The 15612-nt window shown below is 37.7% G+C and overlaps 1 protein-coding gene across 4 annotated transcripts in view; it reads left to right on the top strand.

The window, feature by feature from the left end:
• ESYT2 (extended synaptotagmin 2) overlaps positions 1-15612 on the top strand; it is an 80319-nt gene that overhangs the window by 37479 nt on the left and 27228 nt on the right. For all 4 annotated transcript variants that reach the window (XM_063183317.1, XM_063183270.1, XM_063183217.1 and 1 more), the window contains exons 5-7: positions 931-1003; positions 1819-1908; positions 12940-12995. In XM_063183317.1, the coding sequence (XP_063039387.1) occupies positions 931-1003; positions 1819-1908; positions 12940-12995 (219 nt within the window). The remainder of the gene's footprint in view (positions 1-930; positions 1004-1818; positions 1909-12939; positions 12996-15612) is intronic.

The raw sequence follows: 15612 nt of genomic DNA, 5'->3' as shown, positions 1-15612 counted from the left end.
TTGAACAATTCCATGCTAAATCAGAGTTTCAAGCTTTCTTCCTGAATTCCTTGTTGGGTCTCAAAATTAGTTTGTTTTCAGAACCAATGTGTCTCACAGCAGTACCAGAACTTGGGAAAAGTTGCTCAGCTCTGCTGGTATATGGTTGAGGGAAAGCAGTTATAAATCCAAGCCTGAGTTGTGTGTGAATAATCTTGTAGCCTTGTAATATGGGAAAAATAGATGGGACTTCTTTTTACCAACTTTGACAAATCTGAAATACAGGGCAGCATCTGGAAAATTTCAATCACTTGACCTTTCATCCCCAAAAATGGGATGCAAGAACAGTTCAAGGAAAAATATGCATGATTTTTAATATACTCTCTAATTTGCTTCCTGCCTTCTCTCCCTTCAGAAAGGGCTCAACTGTTTTTGGCTTAGAACTTGCTTAGAAGATCATTCAGCTCAGCATGCCCTGCTTATTGAAATTCTAAACACAACTGGCTTTGCAAGTCTATGAATATTTCAGACAAGTTTCATTTTTAGCATAACTACCATCTCTGTCTAGTGCTTCTCATGATTATGTTAGATGAGAGTGGATTTGGGTGCATTTACTATCAATGAGATCTGTGGAGAGCTTTCCTGAAATGGAGTATGAGTTCTGTGTCCATTTTTTCCCAAAAGTAGGGCCTCTGGCTTGTTTCCTATTAGGCATCCTTCTGGAGATGGTAGCAAACCTAGGTATTAATTTGAGTGATTTTGATGACAATGATGTTTTGAAAGGGATGTTTAAGCAAACTGGCATTGTTTTATGTTCTAATATTTTAACATGCATTTTTTGTGCATATACTGGGAAACAAAATATGTCGTCATGACACTGCAAAACAGAACTAACAGTTTATTGCAATTTAGGTCATAAAAGTGAAATGTGTACTTTCTTTTTTGGTTTAGTTTTGTTGGAAACTGTGAAATTGATTTGGAGATCAAGAGATACTTCTGCAGAGCTGGTGTGAAAAGCATACAGGTGAAATTCAGTTTTTTTTCTTTTGATTTTCATATCACTAAATCACTATTTTCTGATTAAATAATCTATAAGAAATGAACAGTAATTGTGTAGTTTTCTAGCTTATTTTTTTTCTCATTTGAATAGTATTGATACTGCATTAGAATTTCAGTTGTATGACTTAACATAAGAAAAAAATTCCTTTAATATGTAGAACAAATATGTAACATTTACTACAGGAAGAGCTGCAGATAATTTCATATCAAGCTGATGTTTAAGTGATGTATCAGTTTATAAAGGCAGCACAGAGCTTAAAACTTTATTTCATGTAGTATCTAAGCATCAGATAGAATTACTGATGCAATTACTCTTAGTAGCCTTATCTTCTGATATTGTTTCTGAGATTTCCTGAACTTCCTGATAACAGATCTCTCCCTAAGGAGCAGAATTAGCTCTTTTACATGTGTGTCTTGACAGACCTGTAAGCATTTACCTGATTCTGCTCTGGTATCTGTGGTGGCACTGTGCTTCTTGTGTCACATTTGTTTACGTGGAGCTGTAGAAATAATCTACAATTTAAAAAAATACCACCAACATGACCCTGCATGATACTGATGAATGTAATGAATTTTTAAGCACAATTGTTAAATGCTTGTATGAATTTTTTGGGATTTGGATGACATATGAAGAAAGAATTTTAATATATACATATATAAAGTTTTCCCGTAAACAATAATTTAATGAATTAGACGTGTGAACTTTATTTGCCAGCAAATAAATTTATTTAAAACTTAAAAGTAAATTTCACTGTTTTTTTTTTTCTTCTCCTTTCACAGATTCATGGCACCATGAGGGTTATCCTGGAACCACTAATTGGAGACATGCCCCTAATTGGAGCACTATCCCTTTTTTTCCTTAGGAAACCTGTAAGCACTTTTACCTCCCTTTCCACTTTTTTTAGAGTGCTGATGATGGTAGTTAAAAATGATGGAGCAAGAATTAAGCAGCAAAAGGAAAGAGTTTGGGAAATCACTGTTTGCTTGAACTTTGACAAATAAGGACTGGAAAAATTATATGAATGCTAGCAGGATTCAAGATGGATAATAATTACCTTGGAATTTGGAAGTGTGTTTTGTGAAAGCTGTCAAACTTTTCTTACAAGTCCTATGGGTAAGGAAAGATAACAGATGCCATCTAGATTGGTTGTAAAAAAGCTTTTGTTACTGTTCTCATGATATTCTGTAGGTCTAACTTAAAAATTCCCAAAATCTGTGCAAGGTTGTTAAGAAAACCAATGCTGGTGTTAGCACAAATTAAAATGGGAAATTACCCTACTGTGAAGTTTTTTCCTAGATAGCAAGTGGCAATTTCTATTACATTTGCCAGTGACGTTCTATTACATTTACCATGAAGCACATAGTGAGATGGAATTGGAATTCAAAATAATCATGATAGCAGCAAAAGTGGAAAGCAGAGAGAAGGTCATAGGCCGAAGTGCCTGTTTGGGCAGGAATAACAGTGAAACAAAGGTGAGCCAGCAAGGTCTGGCTGGTATGAAAATGATACAGCCAAACTGGCATGTGTAAACAAGAGACCAGCCCTCAAATACTTTCAGTTTTAGGCACAGCACTTCACCAAATCTTTTTTTATAAAAGTATAAAGGATAACATAATACATATTGCACTTGGCTGGTGGAAAATTCTTTGATGTTGTGTATGTGTGTGTGAGGCACTTGCAGCAATTTGAAGTTTGGTGCTAAATAAGTCTCCCTAAGAGCCTAACAGAAAATGTGAGCAACGTGGAAATTCTTATGCTCCATAGACTTCTTTAAAGAAATTAATTGTTTCCATCTCTTACTTGAAAGTGTATTTTCCATTGGACGCTTTCCTTGAAGATGTTCTAATTAAACATTAAAACTTCCTGTGTCAAGGTTTAACAGTTTCAGACTGGCAGGTCACAGATTGCAAGTGCATGGGTTTAAACACTTGGAAGCATCACAAAGTGATCATCTTGGTTTCATCAGCAGTCTGAAACTCTGAAAAGTTATCTAGGCTTGGGGGCGTGAGATACATACCTCCTCAACAGCTTTAGGAGGTATGTTGTTACTTTCTTGTGAAGTAACAACATACATTTTTGTGATACAGTTCTTTTGAACAAATGTCCCATGATAAATTTTTGCTACCATGTTGAAAAATAGGTTTGGTTTTAGATGTTTATGTGTGGCCTAGAAAAAACTTACGTCACTTGTGTGTTTGTGTGACTTGTTTCATCTGTCTAAAGAAACCATGTGTGCTTGGGTAGAAGGAATGGAGACTTAAATCTCAGTAAAATATGCAAGAATTTGGAAATATTTTGTACCTGATTTAGTCAGTGTTTTTGTAAAAGTGAATTAGTTCATGCAAAACTGGTAAAACATCATTGCTCTTATTTGGAAATAGTTGAGAAACTACATTGGGATGAACTAAATTTGGATTTCCACAGATTTCTTTGAAATGAGCCTAAACACAAGGAGATGTCTGCTTAAGTTTCACTTCATTTTTAATCTGTGGCTGAGCCATGACTGTAGGACAACTGTTAATCTTCATGTTTATCCTAACAAAGTAAGCATGGCCCTGAAAAGGATTGAATGCTGTCTTGTGCTGGTTTGCACTATGTAATTGTTAGCATATTCTCTGATATAATTTTGCTATGTAATCCTCTCCTAAACAACTTCCATACACAGTACAGTCCCCAGCTCATTCCAGGGTCCATCCAATAAACAAGTTAAATGCAAACATTCTGGTTTAGAGGAGCAGGGAGAAAAGTGGAGCTGTGTGGACAGAGGTGCTGCCTCTTTTTGCCCTACAGGAATAGCATTTCTTCATTGTCTAGATGTGTTGTGTTGTCTCTCAGCTCTGTTTTGTACAGTCCTTCTGCAAAGCCATCCTGACACACTCAGTGCTGGAGCCATGACCTGACCCAGAATATCTGCACTGCCCTGGGGTCCCTCCTGCAGATGCTCCTGTTGGTGCCTTCTGGGGGAGAGATGGGAAAGCTGGCAGTGGCAGGAGGAGAGATCAGCCCCAGGAATCCTTAGAAGCAGCTCCTGGCACTGCTCTCCTCCCCAGCATCCTGCTCTGGTAGGAGATATCCAAACCTTTCACTTCTGGTTGTCCCAGAGCCTTCTCCAGTAGATTTGAACTCTGGTAGCTGTGCCCACTCTTCTCTAAGTGTGATACATCTGCAAACTGCTTAACTAGGACAATTTGCACCTGAGAAAAGTAACTGAAAACATGTCAAGTGAAACACCCCTCATTTGGGGTCAGTTTGTGAACTTTGGGAAATACTTTGTCCGTAGTAATTTTGTCTTTTGTCCTACCCCTGACACTTTATTAATAGGACAAAAAAAGGATGGAAGGTAGAGCAGAGTATCAGCTTGGACTAAAAAGTCAAGCCCTCCCCAAAAGTATTCAGTTACAAAAATGCTGAAAGTGGTTTTCACCCTCCGTTCATTTAAAAACTAAGGTAGTGGTCAAGGTCTGAGCAAACCTAAGGGTGAATGGTTAAAATAATCTAAGATAGGCCATTACTTTGACAGTTATCCATGGCTGTTCAGCTTTCTCCAAACAGACTCCTCTCCCCACCACAGTGTGTTTTCTCAGTGTTTATTTTTCTAACCTCTGTAGAAAAATGTAAAATAAACCTTATTATAGCAAGAACCAAATTCTGTTCTCTTACTAGAGAGCAAATGGCTGCAGCCAAAGAAAGCCTTTCTTAAATATTTTTGTTAGAAGAGAAGAGGAATTAGCTGGCAGCTGGCATTAGATTTTGTTCTCATATTTTCCAGTCTAAAGTAACTGGCAACAATTCCTCTTGCTCTGTATCATCTGTTTGCTGGACTTAATGACTATAAAAGGCAACATGGCCTATGAGCTTACCAGTCTCATATTTCTGAGTAATACATAAAGTTTTTGATCTTCCAAGAGTTCTTACATCTTATGAAACTTTCTCTATACTGTATTTTGTTGTTATTGTGAGGAAGGTGCTAAAAGTTTCATCAGCTTATTTTATAAATCCAAATATGTAGGACATTTCAAAGGAGGGAAATATGTGCATTCTAATGTTTGAAGTGGTCTTTTAAATCTCTGAGTGTCAGTGCTAGAGAGAAGGTGGCACTGGATTAACAGTCAGGATTTGTGAGATTTTTTGCATTTTCTCACTATATTAACATTATGTATATTTACCAGATTGATTCTCAAAGTTTTAGCTATCATTTTACTTTTAGCATGAATCAGTGCACAGTTATTTTGATTTGCTGTTCAGTTATAGAAGTTTATATGGCTTATAGTTGTACTGTAAATGGGTAATTTTCAGAAGCTTGTTCAGTGGCACACTCAGAATTGAGGGTGTGTCCTAACCCAACCGTTTTCTCTTAATAAAAGCCAAAACCCTCCCAATAAGGGAAACACATAAAAATACTAATGTTCCAAAAAGAACAATGGCTGCAAAACAGGATGTCTTCCAGGAAAAATGGGCAGCTCTTCCAAAGCTCTCATTTTCAGATTCACAGTTTTGCCTTCCACTTGATGACTTGAGTACTACTCTCCTTCTGCTCACTTTATAGATTGGTTCTGTCCTGTAGTTTGATTAATTTTTTATAAGGTTGAATTTCACTTAATATTGTCTCCCTTTGGAAAACTGCCTATATGGGACTTTCAAAATTATAAGTCCTAATGAAAATTAGTCTCAAAAAGGAGTGCTTGCAGCCATAATGAGTCCAGTGAAATGGCTGGAAATAAACAAAGTGGTCATGTGGAATGTACAGAATGCATCTAGAACATGTGGGACTGTCAGGTTTGTGGAACACCTGGGTAAAGGCTCATGCACAGCTACTGTTAGAATAACATTTGTTAAGAATTATTCTTGTTGCTTATGAAGTGAATGATTTTCATTGCTACTCAGCATACTTAAAATTTGCTACAACTTACATTTTTTCTCAGTGATTTTAGATTTTGGGATGTTTTAAGGGCCATCACAGTTGGTGTTTCCACAGTACCTTACTCTTTTCTCCCTGTGCCTTCCCATTCAATGCTGTTGTCTCTCTTAAACCAGTTTTGAAACTTCTGCTGCTGGAGGAAGCTGGCTAAGGGACATGAGCTGGCAGGATATTAAACACCATAAGAAAAGCCCAATTTCCTGTCCTTCAGATGTATTTTAGTTGCCTGAGCCAGCTCACTAAAGTCAGGAGACTGGTGTGAGGGTGTGAACCACAATGCAGACTGGTAGAAGGGTAGGAAGGAGTAGAGAAGGAGGAGAGAATTGGCTTGAATAAAGCTGTGAGTGGCTGACACTATGGAGAACAGCAGGTGCACTGGATTGTGCAAAGTCAACTGTGATCCTGCTTCTGGTCCCTTCAGCTCACTTGCCTACTGTGTCTTCTACCCCCTCAAGTATACATCTTACCTCTCTAGCAGTTGTCTCATGGAAATCTCCAGAGAGTTACCACTGAAAAACTTTTAAACACCGTTTCTGTGCAGAGATACGCTGTGTTTCCTGCACAGACCAGTGGGAATACTACAGCACCTACTCTGTATTGTTGTTTGAAAGGTTGAGTTTATTGTGTATTTCCTGGGAGATACACTGGATAATGTTACATATTAAATTATTACAGCAATGCCAGCACTTCAGTGTTGTAGGTGGTGATGGGCTTTGCTCTACTAACAAACAAATTGTACCATGTCTGGTATGGCCTTTCACAAGCAACAATAGAGGGCATATTAGTTCCCTTCTTGTAACACGTTCCTGGGAAGAATCACATCTTATCCCATGGATTTGTATCCTCATGGCCTGTAGTAGAGCTTCAGTTTTTCTACAAAAGTATTGCACTTCCATAACTCATTTAGCAGGAAGCTGTTAATCAGCATTTTAAAATGTGCTGTGGCTTCTCTTCTGAGAATTAGTATTGTTTATGGCAGCCAAATCAAGCCACGAGGTTGGCAGTGTTTAGAGGCTGCTTTTTGTATTTCTGTGAGCTTTATTTATGGAGCTATGTATTCTACATTCCAGTACATATTTTTGCCTTTGTAAAGGTTTCTAGGGTCTTGAGAACACCCAATGTGGATAGAGATGCTCATTAGTTTTTAGCCTATCTTCTCCTATTGGCTGAAGGGGTTTATTTTTTAATCTGATTTTTTAACCTCTTCCAAAATATGCATTGTGGTAGTTCTCAGTACAGAGCTTTGGTAAGATGTGAATTTCTTGGCTTTCAGGCAGATAACGAAATTTGTTTTCACCTCTCTGAGCAAAGGAAGAATTGTAAGAGGTTTGAGTCACAAGACACAGACTACTTCATTGGAAAGTGTAACTGGTGTCTGGAATCTGCCTTTGTGCAGTGAGCTGCTGGGTAGAGTTTGCAAGGCACATCACCTCTCTAGTTGCAGTGTGTTGTGGAAAGGCACCATCGTTTCTGGCTTCTGGCACAATTTCATTTACTTACAAATTCTGCCCACAGTTTTTCCAGTGTTCTGGAAAATTGTTCTGTTAGTTCTGCTGCAGAGAACCAGCTGGCATTCTCTGAATTTAGCTAAACTAAGAGAATTATGCATTGCTTAAAATGATGACAGAGGAGGAAATCATATTGTTAAGCTATTTCTTAAATATGGAAACTTTTCAGGTTTGGTGCTTCATAAAAGATTCATCAGCTGGGAGTCCTTTGCTTGCTCCCTTTTTCTCCAAAGCACTCTTCAGTTAGTTATGATGGCAACATTGCTGTAACTTCTGTCAGAATCACATGTTAGGGGGTCCTGTTCTTCTCCAGCAAGTCATAGCATGGCAGTGCCCAAAATACAGAGTGAAACCCCTTGTTATTTTGCTGGACTGTGGCTGGGGGCTCTCTCCTGCTTATGAAGAAATTTTTGCCTCCTTTCTTCTCACTCTGCTGTGAGTGTGTCTGCTGTCAGTGTTATTTCTATACTTTTGCAGATATAAAGATATTGGTTTTTTTTTCCCCTGAGTTGCTCTTTAATGTTTGGAAACCAAGAGCAGACTTGAAACAACTTTATTGAAAGGAACGATGGGGTGAGGACAGGGGGAGATAGAACACTAAAAAAACAGAAGAGGAGAAAACAAAAATAATTTCTCCCTAATACCTGTAGACCAAGATTAGTGTGTATGTTACTGCTGGGTGCTTCTGGTAGAACTGGAAAGGAAACCCTGTGGTGGGTGAATGCCAAAAACTTTATCTGACAGGGGAATTTACCTTTAAAGCCCAAACAGTGAAAGCTTGATTATGGCAGGAGTTTGAAGGCTCATATTCCTTCCAAAACATTTAATGGCTTAAGATTTATTTGCAAAGCTTTTTTAATAACCCTGTAAAGTTCTTAGCTGTAATAATGTTTTTTTAATTTATGAGCTTCAGCTTCAAATGGAAGAGGATTTGTCTTTAACATTTCTGAAATTGGTCTTTGTATTTATTCCTGTACCTTAAGTGAATGAAGAGAATTTCTGATATTATATGTATTTCTTGTCTAAATAACCACTCTTGGGTGCAAACATCTCGGGTTTTTTGTGTAATTGTTTTTCCATGTTTCATGCTGTAAGGACTGATGATGGAATGAAAGGGTAGGCTTGTTTTTTAGCAGAGGTGTGTAATAATCAAAATATTGACAGTGAGGCTGTATCATAGACCCTGTTTTGTTTCATAGGCCATGTTGCAACCTTTTGAAATGCTTTTTAGTCGCATCAATGCAAAGTGTCACTTCTCAGTGGCATCTCTTTGGTTGTTCTTGGCTTTCTTTAGGGCTGTGGCAGTTACTGCAGAAACCACTGTGATAAATGTTTCAGTCCAGTGAAGGAGATGTTTCCCAACGTTGAATTTCAACATGCATTGTGTTGCTCAATGCATTTATTCAGTGAAGGCTGTTTAGGAGGCAGCACAGGACATACTGCGTTAATTGCTGTATGCAGCTCACTGAACAAAATATGAAAACAAAAGGAAATGCAAATCTTTTCTCATTTGCTATTTAATCTGAAAACATGGTTATTTATGTAAAACTGTTAAATACAGGATGCAGGTATGAGCACCTCAGGATAGGGACCACTTTTGGAAGGTATTTATGGTGTCCATTTGCTTCTATTTTGCCTATGAATAAAGAAAAAAAAATCATATAATAAACTGGCTTCTTTGTCTTAAAACAGTATAAAATTACTATTTCCAGAAGCTTGGTAGACTGCATAGCTTTTTAAAGTGTCTTATAATGTACAGTCAAAACTTGTGATTACAACAAGAGAATTAGTCTGAATACTCAATTTGTGGTTAGTCTTATCAGCTACTACCAAGCTACTTGTTTGCTATATTACTTAAACATCTGTGGGTTTGCATGATTGAGGAAGTAGTATAAAACTGAAATTATTCACACTAAGTTGGAATTTTCGTCCTGGTTCAATTATTTGTTTCTTAACTTTTTTTTTCAGATTTAAGATAAAGAGGAGATTTGAGAACATATACAAATACAGTAATTTGCACAATTAATTTTTAAGGTGGAATCTTAGTTTTCCTAAATGAAAATATTCTGTGTTCTAGCTCATAGCTTTTGTAGAACTGTACAAATAAAGCTTGCATACCAGTGTAAAAGAAACCATTTTGCAAGAAATTATTTTCAATAAATAATTGATTTTTACATTTGTAAATTAAAAACCTCATAGCTTTAAATTCATAACCATGTAGAAAAGATTATAGTACCTCAAAAAGGAAGAATAAAAAGACTGTTCAGTACACAGTATGGGTTGTAGCTAAGAAATTATTGTCTTCTGAAAGGCAGTACTTCCATTTAGCCTTGCAAGTATTTCATAAATAAAGGAGCATTAACCTTTTCTCACTAAAATCCTGCTAGTGGATTAGAAATAGAAAGTGGGCAAAACTAGTTGTAAATGAGGTATTAAAAAAGATATTGAATACAAAGTGGTCCTGCAACCAGTGATAGCTTTGTGCTTTCACCTAAAGAAGGAATCAGTCAAGAAAGTCAGCAATCCCTGTAGAACTTCTGAAGATTTTTTTCACTTTAGATTCTTACAGTCTGATTTCATCTATAACAAATGTAAATGATCAGGTAGATGGCTTGGTCTGAGTTTAGTCTGAAGCAGAATCTCTGACTTTCTGGGGAAACTACTGGGTGGAATTATCCCATGATGGGGAAATATGGAAATTTTCTGCCCCAAGGAAGATGACTCCTACCCCATCTGCAGATTTGCAGCTGTGGGACAGATTTGGGGCCAGCGTAGCAGAGGAGGGCCTGGCACATCCAAGCCAGCAGAGCCTGAACTGCACTGAAGCACCAGGAGAAAGGGGAAGTGGTCATTTCTGAGAGACTCCTGGCCCCATATCCCATCCTGACCTGTTCTCTCTTGAGAAGAGAACAGTGCTTGCCTGGACCTCAGGTTCAGCATGTTGTTACAGCTTGCCTGGCCTCAGACCATTGCCCTCTGCTGCTCTTCCATGTGGGGATCAGCACCACTTCCAGGGTGTTGAGATCTGGAGAACATGAAAGGTGACTGCAGTGTGGCTCTGGAGGCAGTTCAGGGGCACAGGGGCTCAGGTGGTGAGCTCCATCCTGCTGGTAAGGTTGAGGAGGCAAGAAAATGATTGGGAGTAGCCAGGAGGGAGTCATGAGCAGGAAATCATGGAAACCAAGGCAATGATCTCTGTGATCAGAAGGTTGGCTGGGTGGATGAGGGAAGAACTATGGATACAGCTCACCCTGACTTCAGTAAAGCTTTGACACAGCCTTCTGCAACATCCTCTCAAGTAAACTGCTAAGTACAGAAGAGATAAATGGGCAGCTTGGTTGAAAAATGGCTAAACTCTTCAGGGTCAGTGAGCTGGGGTTAGCAACATGAAGTTTAGCTGGAGGACCATCAGTAGTGATTTAGCCTGGGTTAAAACCTGGGGCCAGCACAAATTCATGGCTGTCCTGGATGCTGGGACAGAGTGTGCTCTCAGCAAGTTTGCTTGCTTAAAACTGGAAGGAGTGCTTCATACACCTGATAGTTGTACTGATGTTTAGAGGGACCTTGACAAGCTGGAGAAATGTGCCAGCAGGAATGTCTGGAAGTTCAACAAATGGAAATGTAAAATCTTGTGCCTAGAGAGGAATAACCTTGTCTCCCATGTCAGGCTGGGGGCTGACTGGCTGGAAAGCAGCTTTGCTGAAGAAAATACAGGCTGATTAGTTGGATAGAAGGGGGAAGAGAAGTCAGAAATGTGCACTTATGGCAAAGAAGGCCAACAGCATCCTGGGCTGCAGTAGGAGAAGCGTTGCCAGCTGGTTGAGGGAGATTTTCCATTCTCCGCAGCACTGGTGAGGCACATCTGGAGTGCAGTGTGGGGTTCCCCAGTTCAGCAGACAGGGACATGCTGGAATAAGTCCAGTGGAGGGCCACAAAAATAATGAAGGTACTGGGCATCTCTCATGGCATCATGCTCCAGTCCCTTAATCATCTTCATGAGGCCCAGGACAGCCTGAGCCCTGTTTGTGGCAAGGGCATGGTGCTCATGTAGGTCCTTGCTCATGTAGGTCCCATGATTGGTGTTGCCTTTTGTTCTGCAATATCTGGTCTGGTTATTACGTCTTACTTTTTTCCTTGAAAGGATAATGATTTCCTTTTTCCTTGCTTAGTTGTTTGTTACAGGTAGGCTTGGTAATATTGTTCATAGGTAACATTGTTGAAATATTTGCCACCATTAATAAAGTGTATTAAACAATATACAGTGTTCCTTATATGAGTTAATCTATTATGTCTTATCTTTACTGGAAGTATTCACAAAGGAAATCACTAATTAAACTATTAATAGATCCTTTGTAAAGGAATGGTATGTGCTATTTTTAAAAAAGAAAGTGAAGTTAGGGTGATGATTCTCATTTGTTTGTGAAAATACACAACATTTGTTCTTGCAGAGGTTTGTTGTTTTGTTTTAGCATTTAGCTGGACTGCCACAATTAGTTTCTTAACTGAGGACTATCAAAATCCTTTTCTCATGCAGTTAGATTGAGTGAGTTGGATTTGGAAACATGTTGGTAACTGGGTGGGTTTGGATTTATGTGTTGCTTAAATACTCTGGTAACTTCTGTGACATTAATTGAAATAATTCAGTGAAGAGAGAACTATGAGAACTCAGATCTGTTGGTTTTGTTATCTAGAGTTAGAATATTATAGGATCAAAAAGGATGTTTTAAATTAGTTTTTAATGGCAGCAATCATGAAGCAGAATAGGTACCTTTATACAGCATAATATTCTGCAAAGATTTTCAGTGACAAAGTATGCATGGCCTAGCAAGGAGTTATCCCTTTTAATTATTTCTGACAATTTTTCTCTCTTTGATACTTAATCCTGTTGATGCCTTTCTCCTTTATCAGTGGTAAAATGAACTTGTGCCTTGAAAACAGCCTCTTATGTTTGAAAGCTGTTATCACATCTTCCTGCCACCTTCTTAATTCCAGTTCTTCATTCATTCTGTTGACTACCTCTTCTAGATCTCTTATTTTCCTGGTCTCATGTGGGGTTCTTTTTCAGGTTATTATAATTTGCAAATGCATGTTAATGATTGTTCATCTCTAACAGGTCTATGGTGACCCCAGAAATATTTCTCCAGAATATAGGATCACATTTCATTATTCTGTATGGATTGTATGGAGTAGATCCTGTATTTGTGTATATTGGGGGTGTATATTTATATGAAGAGTGGATAAGAGAATGGTGAAACTTTTTATAACATTAAAATATGTATCTAAAAATTCTTAAAAATGGAAGAGTTGTTTTGTTTGTTTGTTTGTTTGAGAAAATCCTGGAAACTGTTTAATTCTCCACTGATCAGAATCTGTAGCAATTGTGTTTATTTCTTCAGTATTACCAATTCTAAGCTGCTTTTCTTTTTTTTTTCCTGTCATTTTCCCCCCCTCCCTCTTTTCTCTGCAATTCACAGCTTTTGGAAATTAACTGGACTGGACTGACCAATCTTCTGGATGTTCCAGGACTGAAGTGAGTATACCTAAAGCAGTGTATCTGCACCCCAGTAAAGCCCAGAAAATCTCAAGACCATAAATTGAATAGTTTCTAGGTTAGATGACTCTGAGCAGTTTTCTCTTAATGTAGAATTATATGAAATTGCTCAATTGGCAGAAGGTAGTGATTTCACCACAGGTCAAAGTATGCAAAAAATATATCTAGTAGATCATGTTAAAAATAGTTTGAAAATATAATTTATAATGTACTTCTTTTAGTGTTCTCAGCCTTTCTAGAATCTTATGAATTTCCTACCTGCCATCTCCTATCATCAGAGCCTTCCTTTCATGCAAGTGGGTTCATGACATCTTGGTTCTTGGCTTTGTATGCCAATCCATCTCTATTTGCTTGTGTAAAGGTAGTTAGAAGTACCTTAAGACTATTCAAACTAAATAAAGTTTCTAACATCTTCCAGTGTTTACTTTTAAAGCTTTCAGTTTATTATGTGAAGATCAAGTGGAGTACCAAAATATTCACTGTATATAGCAATAAAATGTGTTAGCTTATTCAGAGCTTTTCCTAATACCACATGATAAAATCCCGAATTAAAAAGCATCAATAGAGGTGCAAATTAGGCTGCTTTCAATCATTATAAACCTGATTAAGTTAAATCCATTAATATATTCATATTTATCAGGTTTTAATAGTTACCCAAGGGCTTTTTATATGGAGACAATGGCAAAGGAGATAATGGTAGATCTGATACACTTGGATTTTGTGACTAGCCCTTTTATTAGATCCCATACTCTCAAGAGTTGGCTGACTCCAGAATTATTGTTATTGTTTCAAAACAGGAGTTTGAATTTAGTTATTAAATTAATCCCTTAGTAATCAATTGCATGACTGAAGTGAATTCTGCTTTCCTTAGACACATGGAGCCATTGCATGGAATCCCAGCTGAACAGTTTGAAATTAGAACTTACATTAAGTAGGTTAATGGCTCCAAGAATTTCTCATGTTTCAAGTCTGTCTCTGAGGAAAGAGGCTTTCTTGATGAGTGAGAGAAAATGGCTTCCAAAATACAGCTCCTGAGTAATAATTCCCCTTTTTGATATAACACGACTAAATTTACATTTAGCACTTAACTTTACTAGGCTTCTGAGACTCACATCCTGCTACATATTTGTCTGACTGCAAACACAAAACCTCAGATGTAAACAAAGTCTAGCTAAATATCTCAAGTTTATGGTTTCCAGAGCAACCAAACTTGGCCACATATGCACAAACCAGTGCCACCTAGACGTGGTATAGTTTCTATAGTAACTGTAACTGGGGTGACTCATGCTCTGCCTTGCCAAGAGGTTTCTTTGGTGCTGTATTTTTTTTTTTCTTATCTGTATAGATAAGTTGTGTATTTTGGTCTGACAACTTGACATATTGTAGTTGTTATAAACAATGAAATTGCTGCTGCCACAGGTACCTTTATAATCCTATGGCTTTTGGCTGCACACTGAACTGCTTATTGTACTCTGTTTGCAAATGTCTGCTACTAATTGAATTTCAGCATTAGCTGCTGGAAGCTTCTCTGTCAGCTGTTAGCTATTTTTTTATTGCTTTTCCTATATGACTCCACAAAGGAGAAGGACACACAAGGAATTCATATTCCATCATTAGTATAGCTTGTGGAGAAGTGGAATTAAAATCTCTGTGTGAAGAGGAGACAGGCTGTGAGAATACTCAGGTGCTTTCAGGAGGGGATGTGGTTGATGGGAAGATGTTTGGGTTGCTTGAGACACAGTGAAAACACTCAATGCAGTCAGAAATTTGCTGTGTCTGCAGTATGGATAAAGATAGCACAGGAAAAATACACAACTGGTAAAAATTAAGTAGAGCTAAGTAGAGAGCAATACAAAAGAGTAGGCAACTAACAATTATTTTTCTACAATGAAATTGAGCTTTTAAAGACAGTCTTATATGAAACATTCTACACTTCTTCCCTTTTTTGAACTGAAAAAATAATTGTTCATAGAATTGTTGACTAAAGTTTTATGATCTTAGGAAGCTGGTTTTTAATGATGCATCAACATAAGTGTTTATATTAATGCATCTTTCTCTGTTGCTTGCAGTGTTTTGTATCTGTTTTCCATAGATCAGACCACTTACTTTAGATAACAAAAAATGCAAAAGATTGTAATTTTTGCCTTGTATTCATGAGGAATACTTTGCATCTAGGTGCACCCCAGCTGGCTAATACCAGATGAGATTTAAAGAGCTTGAAAGCATCATGTTGTTTTAGAATTAATTTAATTCATTAGTTAGTTGCATGCAATCTTCAGTGTTCTTTTCCAGCTCCCTATATTTAAATTCAGGGCATCTGCTACATTCTAGGAGTCCAGTTTCTCTATGTAAAACTTGGTGAAACTTTATTAATGCTGCCTCATTTTTCTTAGGTGTTTTTTGTGTAATTCAAGCAGCAATGTTGGGATAAAATTATGATACTGACCTCTGGAACCAGATTTGGGGTTTGGTTCTGGCATAAAGGATTGTGAGTCCTTCCAGTACTTGGGCTGTGTTTCTTTCTCTTATTTAAGGAGACTTGCTGTAGCTCTATTTGAACATTAGTCAGTCTCTGAACCTTATGCTAGTCCAGAGG

The sequence above is a fragment of the Melospiza melodia genome, chromosome 1 (genome assembly GCF_035770615.1).
Source record: "Melospiza melodia melodia isolate bMelMel2 chromosome 1, bMelMel2.pri, whole genome shotgun sequence".
Lineage (NCBI taxonomy): Eukaryota > Metazoa > Chordata > Aves > Passeriformes > Passerellidae > Melospiza > Melospiza melodia.
This window is presented reverse-complemented; position numbering and strand designations above follow the sequence as displayed.